Below are 10,853 nucleotides of genomic sequence, written 5' to 3'. Positions count from 1 at the left end.
TGTATCGCAAACGAGGATATATTTAATCCGTTACCTGTGTCGATACAACAAAATTACGATAGAAACGATGAACGTTTTTGAAATTTTGAATCGAATAACGATTGCATTAATTAATAAAATTGAATAATATTGTAAAGCGAAAAATAATAAAAAATGATATAGTAAGTAAGATTAACGATTGATCGATAAGTTATCTATAATTGATGATAAATGAATCGAGTGGAAGCTCGATGCTCAACGACCGTATGTAGTGTTCGTGAAGGTATTCGAAGCTACTCTATATTTTATTCCAACGAAAATGAAGGTAAGTAATAATTAAATCGTTTAATCGTTACAATTGAAATGAATTTGTTTGCTCGAATCGAATAATGTTAATTATTACGTTAGATGTCATTTCATATCGGTGAAAACGAAGTTATTTTGTTCGACGAATGGCATCCGGTAGATTGGCAAGGTCTTGGATGGTCGATGGTTGGTGTTATTCTCATAGCGTCTATATACGAAGGGATAAAAAATTACCGGTGAGAGATTGTTCTTCTAATAAGTAAGTAATGCATATATCATTTTTGTATCACGCGTTACAAGAGTGTTAACATATTCGTGGGATCTTTGACGAATCTTTAACGATCCTAGAGATAAAAAACGAAAATTGATATACGAAATATACGTCGATCGAGCCTTATTTATCGAGTTATAAGAAATTTAAATTGGCGCAATGGAGCGAGACGGAAATAGACGAAGACGGAACGGTCTGATTCCGTTTCCGCCTCGCTCCATCTAACGCCAACCTAAATTCCTTATAACTCGATAAATAAAATTCGACCAACATTTTCGTACATCAATTTTTTCCATTTGTTAAGAATCGATCCTCTGAAGAAGAAATGTGTCCACGAATATATCAACACCTTGTGTACAGAATAGCGAATCTAAATCTATTAATGTTCTTCCTTCTTTCTGTCTTAGCGATCATTTATACATCAATACAACACGTTTATGGAAAAATAAAGAAATTAATAATAGAGGGTACGTATTACTTTATTTCTTAGATCTGGAATATACGCTTTGGATATATTCCTCGATGAATAATACTTTTCTTTTCCAAAATTGTTTTTTATTTATTAATAACACAGACTACAAAACTAACTCTTGCACTCTCGTTTAATTTCAGAACATTACTCTTTTCCAAAATACACTTTCTTCAAACGATTATTCATGTCATTCAACTGGTCATAGGATATTGTCTTATGTTGATATTCATGACGTACAATATTTGGCTTTGTATCGCAGTAACATTGGGCACGGCTCTCGGTTATTGGCTGTTTTCTTGGGATAAATCGAACGGTGACAGCGATGACTGCTGCTTATAAATTTTACATCGAATACGTATTTTATCCTGATATCGATATTATTTTGTCCCCTGATGTAAGACACGTTATAATTGTAAAAATTATGATATTCTTAATAAATTTTTCATACCAATTTTTCTATCGTTCGTTGACATATATTTTTTTTACATTCTACATTTATCGTATCGTTTCAATTTTTTTCTTTTTGTCTTTATTTAATACGTAATTATTATATTTTTTTTTATATATTCGAACTTTTAAGAATTAATTCACAATATAATTTGTTATGAATTTTTGTATTCTGTATTCTTACACATAATAATTTTGTATTAACACGTACGCTATACGTATGATAAATATTCATTTGAATATATTTTTTTTATTTTATAAGTTTATCAAAATAACGATGGATATATACGCAGAATTAAGAAATAAAAATTCTGTAAAAAATCGAATTAAATACATATTAATTTATTAATTTTTTATTTGAATTAATTAATTATAAATATAAATATTCAATATGTTCATTTCACAATTGTTAAATTACATCTTTCATAAATATTTTTTATCTACCTATAAATATATTACATTGCACGTACCTATAGATTATTATTGATTGTGATAAATGTTCCATTCAATTGGTTACGTTATCTAATCGTACTTTTTCATTGTAGAACGTAATCATATATACAGAGTGTTAATGTATTTGGATCATCATTTGGTGTGTCGCTGGTGCAAGAGGATTTTATCATAGATCAGAAATAAAATATACTTTAAAATATAAAAAAAGATAGTAATACGAAGAATTAAAAATGAATATGAGGTTTAGAAAAAAATTTAAAACTGTGAACGAAATTATATTCGGATGGGATAAATTTAACGCTATAACATTTTTTATTTTCATATTACTCTTTTGCGTGTGGTGTTTTACATTTTTTTTCGTGTATAATTCAAATACCGTACTCGAAAATCATTCAGGACATCAACATTAACAAGAAGAACAATCATTTTCTTCGACTGAAAGATGTTAAAAATATAGGTAAGTATTATATATTTTTTTTTCTATGTACGTGTAATTGCAGGATATTTAATACGTTTAATTTAATTGTTAAATTAAGTAATTACTTGATATATCGTTATGTTAGAATATTAATAAGAATCTCAATTCATTTAAAATAAAGAATCATTTTGACAAACAATTTGTATCAACAAGCATATCGAAACGTGTCATAGATTGGACGATATTCTCGTTAAAATTAGTAACGATGCGATTTGATCGTTTGTTTGTTCAAAACAAAGATAGCTATGTATGCATGAGATGTAAGATATATTTAAATGTTCCTATTGAACGAAACTCGTTACGATCGAAACAAAATATTTTTTTTTAAATGAAAAAAAAAAATCACATTATTTATTCTTATTTATTCTCATTTATCTTTATTCCTGTTACTAGCAGAATTTAAATATAAATTCACATGGATGATACGAATGATGAAGTCAATTACACTTGATACGACGCATAATTTCACGCAATTTACGTTTGTTCGATACACGCTCTCATGGAAAGAGAGACAGAGTGAGAACGAAGCGCTTTGTGTCACGATACTCGTCACGAGACTGAACGTTGGACGATACAATCGATGCAATAAAAATTTATGCACATTTCATTTCTATCTATTTAATCCAATTATTTATTTATTTTATCTTATTATACTTCTATGTAATCAGAAATAAATTTGCATGTTTTAATTTATACATTTCTTTCTTTCTTTATCGCGATGAAGATGGAAAGAGGGAGAAAGAGACAGAGAGAGAGAGAGAGAGAGAGAGAGAGAGAGAGAGAGAGAGAGAGAAAGAGAGAAAAAGAGAGGAGTAAAATTTAAACGCACGTCGCATTTAGAGAGACGAGATAAAACGATAATAATTAGATAAAAATCGAGATTGGACACTAAAGGGCAACGACTATATCGTGTCGAACGTCGAAATAACCGAGTCTTATTATTATTTTCAAGGATAATGTCACGCGTTTATTTCGTTTCTTCCGTCGGTCGGTCCGAGGGACGTGCGAGTTGGCGAGAGATCAACAGTTATCGCGCACTCCTTTCGTTTCACCGCTATTCATCCGCTTTTTTTTTCCGAGACACACCCTTCCAACTTCACCGCATCCACCTGCCTTGGGCGGCCTTTGTGCATTAAGCCTTTTGAACCCGATAATCCATAGAGATTACAGCTCAACGGTTCGTGGTCCTTCGCCTTTTTATTTCCTTGTTCTTTTTTTTTTTTTCTGTCTCAACTTCCTCCTCCTCCATCTTATCCCTAAAACATTGCTCATTTACATTTTGATCGTATTTATCATACGCGAGATACGATGCACGTACATATCTGATTTTCACTAATGTCCTAACTTCTCGCGATATACACGTTTCATAACGAAATTAATAGTTCCGAATCGTTTCAAACTCGTTTATTCCATTCCATGCTTGAAATACAGTTTTTCGATATATAATTTTTTTTTCCTTCTTACAACTCTTTTTAATATTTTAATAAATTGAAACAATTTAGATTCATCGTAATCAATAATTCGTAGTTTAACGAACGAACAAGCGCTTAAATTTTAGCATAATATCTGCTCGAATCTCGAAATTGTTTTAATCTTGAAAAATTTTCACAATCTTATCGCTCATCTACATGATAAAAGGGCAACGTAAAGATATAATAGGGGATAAAATACGAGTAAGCTCGCGATTATACGGTTGATTAAGGTGAATCGGTGTAAAGTGCATTAACGGATTGTCGCGCAAACTTGAAGCTTTGTTTGCACATGGATCGAAGAAAAGCTCGCACGTCCAACGGTTTTCTCGGAGGAAATGGTAAACTGATGGATCGAATAATCGGAGAGGAATTGTCCCCGACCATCCAGACGCCAAGGGGTGTAGATGTACGCGTAGCGCGACCGGTCGATACTGGCGTCGGCTGCTAGTAACCTATGCATTCTCCTTTCACGCACCGACATCCCCTCAAACCTCGCGCTTCCTCTCTGATTCCATCTCCTACCCTCCACACCATCCCTAATAATCTTCTAACTCGACCCATCGTGCATTCCTTCGCTCGATCGAGTATTCGCTTTTACGATTTATCTTCCTTTATTTTCTTATTTTATAATATTCAACTGATTCGAACTAATTCGCCTACCTTCATTATTATAATTTTAAATGTACAGATTTACGCGATATTCTTTTATAAAAATTTTTTTAATATTTTTATCAAACAATTTAACAGTTTTGTTAATATTATCGTTTTCATTTCATTACTTTCGTAAATTTATCAATTTTTAATTATCCGATTTATCTGTTTTATTTGTATCTAAAGGTTGAAACGAATTTCAAATTCGTTGTAATTTCATAAATTTGAAATTCATTGAAAAGCTCGATCGCTAAAGAGATATGGTCGGTTCGTGAACGAGAATTTCCGTTCGCTAGTTTGTTACGGTTTCGAAATTTCCGGCCAGATCGTAGCACGTATCGACCAATGGTAATTACATTGTCACCAAGATGGTCAAAGGAGAAACAAGTGCGATCACCTATATCTGTTTTTAAACGGGAAATATTTGGCCATCGTCCAAATTGACATCTAAATACTACATGTTGCTTCTTGCAAAGTATTCTAATAGTCGAAAGTTTTGTAACAACTTATACGATCAGCCTCGTGTATTTTTGCTACAAATTGATATTAAATATTACGATAAAAAATTGTATTCTAATATATATAATAATTTATATTACGCATATTCTATTGTTTAACTTTTCTAAATTGTTTAACATTTTTACGCATTTATGATATAAACAGTTTTTTCCGTATATATATATATGGAAACATTAATTTCTGTACATAATTAGTTGAACAAGTTTGATTGTAATTATATATATTTCAGATTTAAAAAAACTATGTTTATAATAAATATTGGTAAATTATATAATTTATTATATAAATATTTTTAATATATAATATATAATTATTTAATAAATATATTGCGGAGATATAGTTATGAACAATATGTTAAAAATTTTCCAGAATTTTTGCGAGGTATAAAATTATTGACCTTTTCTACTCTGAAATGCGAAATATATATTATATTTCAGTTCGAGCTTACAGTCTGCAACGATAGTTGGCACCACATGCTTTGTATATCTATCTTATTTCAACAAAAAAATTTTTGAATATTCAAATATTTAAATATTTTGAAAGCGTATGATCTAAGTATTAAATTGACTATGTGCATTGAAATTCATATACGAATTATAAAATTTTATATTCTTGCCTATTATTTCATTCTTTATATTTTATATCTTCAAAATTTGTTTAACGAAAATTAAATAAATTTTCACTCGATATCGAGAACAATCTTGATAAATTTGAACGTAGAAATATTTAAATATTTTCGAAGCAACAATAAAATCTAATAAATATATAGTAAAGTACGAAAAATATTTTTTCTATACACCGACCAGTTTGCGCACACTAAAATCATGCTAATAAATTCGTATGAATAGCATTTGCGTGTTTCGTATATAAAATTCATTTAAATAAGTTTTATTTCAGGTCGAAGCTATTTCGCGTAAATAACAAACGCTATCAAGCGTAGATGTCAAAAACGTGTTCATACCGTTCAATCATCTAACTTTATTTTTTCCTCTTTATCTATAAGAAAAACGTAGAGATAAGTATACAATTTATTTTCAATCTAGTTTCATTAATTTTTATAAATACATACATTTTTTTACGAATAACTCGTACAATTTACGGGAAAATATCGACGAAAAGAAGGAATGTTTACGAAATATTTTCTCGATGAATCGGTAGAAGAATCGCTGTAAAGCACTTTTGGAGGATCGTGAGCGGTGACCTTGGCCTCTAGTAGTGGTTGTTTTAACACATAACGCAAGACACGTACGTAAAAGAGGGTAATGGCGAACACGCGATCCAATGTGTATAAGCCAACTGCAAGGAAATCGTTGCGACAAAATTCTCCGCGTTCTCCTTTCAAATGTATACAGGTTGGTTAGAATTGATATCCTTTCCGGGATAAACCGTACAATTGCAATTTGCACTTACAGATTGCTCACTGCCTTTTAAATTTCTCAATGCCAGTCTTTTTTTTTCTTTTTTTTTTTTTCTTTCTCGCCCGAGACTCGTCACGACTAAGCTCCGCGATATCAACCACGAATTCCTCGCACGAGATTTACATCGTCCACGTTGAAATTATACGCGAAATTAACGTATCATGTGATACGTTGATCGAGCTAGCTACCTTATCAAACTTGTATTTTTCCACTCTCCTTTCTATTTTACACACGCACGATCCTTTATTATCCTCTTCCTCTAATTGCGTTTTAAAAATAAAACTAGTTTCCTTTACAACATTCTTTACAACGATAAGGTTAACGAGACAGAGATAATAAGCGGTAAAAGATGAATGATGCGGAAAAAGAGCAAGGTTCGAGGCCTTTCCGCCCATTTTACGAGATTAAAGTCACACGTTGAACACGAAGAAGCTTTGAATATCGTGCCAACGGTCTCAACCGTAACGTCACTTCCTGATCGTAGAAATGGCTTCTAACCCATTTTACGAGGAAAGAAGCCAGGTCGAGCCTCTATCAGCTGTCCATCTGGTTGGCGTGTCGTGACCTTTCGCATCCTTCTGCATACTCTATCGTAGAGAATAACAAATGGAACTTACGTTACGAGATTGATAGAGCATCGCTCCTCTTACTCGATATCGGAGTAATAAGATATGGAAAATGGACAAATGCGATCGATCTATTAACTTTTAATTCGAATTTTTAATCTAACTTAACGCTCGATTATACTTCTCCAAACTTCTCATATTTTTCGCTTTTGCTTTTTCACTGTAATGTATATTCTTGTATTATGTACATATCTACACGTTCTTGTACGTTGTTGATATTATCGATTAAACTCATAGTTTGCTCGCTCTTCCTTTTAAATTTGCAATTTTATCTCGATACAATTCGTTGGTTGCGGTATATCAGTGTGTACAGTGTGTACAAAGTGAAAGCGATTTTTAAAATTTTAACTTTTCATCGAATTAATTTTAAACGAGTCTTAAATAATAATACAAAAACGTTATTAATCTTTAGGAAAAGATTCATAGGAAAGTTCCATCGTGAAGTTCAGTGAAGAAATAGGATATTTTGAATGTTTGTCGTGTATGAAGTTGCATTCGTAAATCTTCGATAAATGTTACAGATAAGAAAAATACGATCGAAGTACGGAAATAAGCCATTCGAGAAGAAATGTGATGAAATTACACAGCAAGGAAAGAGTCAAAATGGCTGACATTTGCAAAACTACTTACTACTTACAATATATCTATCGAATGTAAATTGTACTTTGCAATTTACTTGCTTATTTTACGAATTACTCGTTATAAATTACTTGTTATAAATTATTTGGTATAAATAATATAGGACAAGGCTGAATTTATCGAGAAACAAAAAACAAAGAATAAAAAATTAGGATAATACTCGGTAAACGGTCAATGATGATAATAATGTAATAATGTAAATTGAATTGATATAAAAACATAATAAATAATTTGATTTCTAATCAATTTGTATTTAAATATTACCTTGAAAACCTTGAAATTGAAAACGTTTTCATACTTTATGCAAATCCATTTACTATCGACTAAACAAGCGTTTATTCATGAAGAAGAAATCAATTTATCCTTCCCGTTTATTTTATTAACTTCACCTTGAGATTCTCTATTATTCGGATTTATGATTTTCACGACCCGATAATAAACGAAAATTTCAGGATATCGCATATCGTAGAAGATGTATCTTTTTCAACCAACGACACAACAAGCGAGACAATATTTCGCAATAGTAATTAGATTATTTACAATTCTTGGTAAAAAATTTATGTTTATAGACAGAAGCAGACAATTCGAGAGACGAGATGAGCAAGATCTATAAGAAATATTTCTTCACCTCACGTCACTTTCCTTAACGTCATCATTATCACGGAGTGAAGTTAAAAAGGACGTCATCCGAGGTGAACGAGAACATTGCTCTACCAATGAAAATAGCCTCCAAATTGGTAGCTAACTCTATAATCGCGTGTGCACCAGTCTATCTGGATTACAATCGGCTCGACCGAATTCATAAATGCCAAATCTTCGCTATCCGATTCTTGAGGAATATATATATATATATAGCCTTGTTCAAATTGTATATAATTATATAATTTTTCGTTAATTGTCCTCTGATAAAGTGGAATTTTCGAGAAATTATTTCACAATAATCTATTAGAAAATTAATATTGTCCAACTATTTTTATATTTTCTAATTTTTACTTTTCTTTGAAAAAAAGATGAAAAAAATAAAAACTTTTTTACGTCATTATGTATTTTCACGACGAATTTAACGATTTAAATATAATTTTAACTCCTTTGAGATCATTTTCAAGATTTTGCAAACAAAATTTTTCCTTTTCTTTTTCCACCATATCATTTATCATCGAAAATTGCATAGAAATATATATAATTTTATCAATTGTGTCATATTTTTATCAGTGGACTTTAGATCAATTTCGAAACATTAATTCGTTAATATATTTATATATTTATATATTATAAATATATTTATATATTTATATATTTAATATATTTATAATATATATTTTATTAATTTTATTGACAAAATAATTTTACGAATAATGGTCATAGAATATATATTATTTATCTAATTCAAATTCTCATTCGCGTCATCAATATAAATTTAACGATATTATCAAATGGAACGAATCAAATATTATCGTGTAAAATGTTATCATAAAAAGGAAAGATTAAATTACACTAATAAATTACTTTTCTGGATCAGCTCGATTCGATGTAAATTTCATCAAAATGAAAAAGGTTTTGCGAACGATAATATGTTTTCGATTCACAAATTATAAAGTTACATATCAATTGGTAAAAATTGGAAAACAGTGAAGATAGATAGGAAATCTTGGATAAACGAATTTCATCGTCGATTTTTACTCATTCATCGCAGAGAATGATCGATGCGAATCGAAGAAGACATTCTTCAAATTTGCGAAACTCAAAGGTTAAACTATCAAAAACGATATATATCGATAGAAAACTATATACGAAAAAAAGTACAAGGATTCAAGCATTCAAATGAAAAAAAAATATAATATATATATTTGTAAAATAAAAAAAAGAAAGAAAGCATTCGCGTATAAAACTTTAAAAGAAATATACAAATGAAGATATTTCAAGCGTAAAATCTCATCAAATATATATCTTCTAGGAGAAATATTTGTTTCAAATGAATTACGATGCAGATATATTTTATCACATTTTGCAATCGTAAAAATCGTAATTTAAAAGAAGCGATATGCGAGCAGTCGAAAAGTAATAGTGAGCATACATATACTTTACCGCATTTTATGTGTTGTTTAAAAAAACTACCAGTTAAAGCTTCAACCCTTTGTTTTGTTGTATTCTCGAAAATCTTCACGTGTCAAAGTTGCCTAGCATTGTATTTGGAACGGTGCATTCTTTACACACAATATTCCTTTTACACACTGCATCTTTTACTCGAATGTAATCGCATGACCATCGTTACAATCCAGATAACATTCTCCAAGATTTTCGCAGTTCAAGATCTGAAAGAAAAATTTAGTAATCAGAAATATTTTTATTGGCTTACATATCACTTTTTTCCAAGAAACGCGTATTACACAATTTCTCTTGATATTATAAACGTATTATGCGATTTCAAATAAACTACAAAGTTAAAAAATTAAATAACAAAAATTGATGATCATTGCTCATTTTCAGAATAGCAGAGAAATATCTAATTTAGCATCTTTGGCTGTTGTTATATATTGTTATATACGTATCTATTCCTATACTATGGATTGTTATCCGTTTTTTCGTTTTCTTTCTTTTTTATTTTTTTACGTTTTTTCACCGATAATTTAATCCGATGAAACATTTAATTGCGATTCCAACTTCCGTTATCATACCATGCCAATTACCGTTTTAATGACGTTTCAAAAATGGTAGGTTTTGTTTTTGAATTATTATTCATTTGTCATATTCATTAATATAATATTCGATAAAAACAAAAATTACTAAAATTATTATAAAATTGCTATAAAATTATTCGCGCCTCGAACATGTCTATCATATTGCGCGTAAAATATTTAAAATATTGTTGTATAATTTTTAATACGTATCGGCAAAGATATTGGATCGTATTGATTACAAATTCCCTTTTATTTATTTTTTCTTTTTTTTCTTTTCGAGGAAATGTATGTTCGAAGAAAGAAGCAATCAAACAGGTTTCTTTGTTGATATTAACAAGCATAGAATGATTGTGCGCGACCCGAGAAAGATATAGTTTGACCTGTGAACATTTTTCTCTAACATGAAATTCGTGGTAGGAGAATAACTTTTATCGTAAATTTTAT

General features: G+C 30.1%; 1 protein-coding gene and 1 long non-coding RNA gene across 3 annotated transcripts; both read left to right on the top strand.

Moving 5' to 3' along the window:
• Positions 1-225: 225 nt before the first annotated feature.
• Positions 226-1,479, top strand: LOC122715885 (high affinity copper uptake protein 1-like). Of its 2 annotated transcripts, none has more exons than XM_043938423.1 (4): positions 226-304; positions 388-521; positions 964-1,023; positions 1,169-1,479. In XM_043938423.1, the coding sequence occupies exons 1-4, from the start codon at positions 299-301 to the stop codon at positions 1,365-1,367; spliced, it is 399 nt and encodes a 132-aa protein (XP_043794358.1). In that variant the 5' UTR covers positions 226-298; the 3' UTR covers positions 1,368-1,479. The 2 variants fall into 2 exon arrangements, with proteins under 2 accessions (XP_043794358.1, XP_043794359.1); XM_043938424.1 differs by having other exon boundaries at positions 290-304; positions 388-544.
• Positions 1,480-2,094: 615 nt separating this feature from the next.
• On the top strand, positions 2,095-3,099 carry LOC122715854. The gene is made up of 2 exons (XR_006346914.1): positions 2,095-2,385; positions 2,803-3,099. It is a non-coding gene; the product is annotated as an uncharacterized LOC122715854 (long non-coding RNA).
• Positions 3,100-10,853: the final 7,754 nt, after the last annotated feature.

Source organism: Apis laboriosa, unplaced genomic scaffold (assembly GCF_014066325.1).
Source record: "Apis laboriosa isolate Shangri-la unplaced genomic scaffold, ASM1406632v1 scaffold40_cov151, whole genome shotgun sequence".
NCBI classification, from domain to species: domain Eukaryota; kingdom Metazoa; phylum Arthropoda; class Insecta; order Hymenoptera; family Apidae; genus Apis; species Apis laboriosa.
Note: the sequence above shows the minus strand (reverse complement) of the source record. Positions and strands in the feature narration are given on the sequence as shown.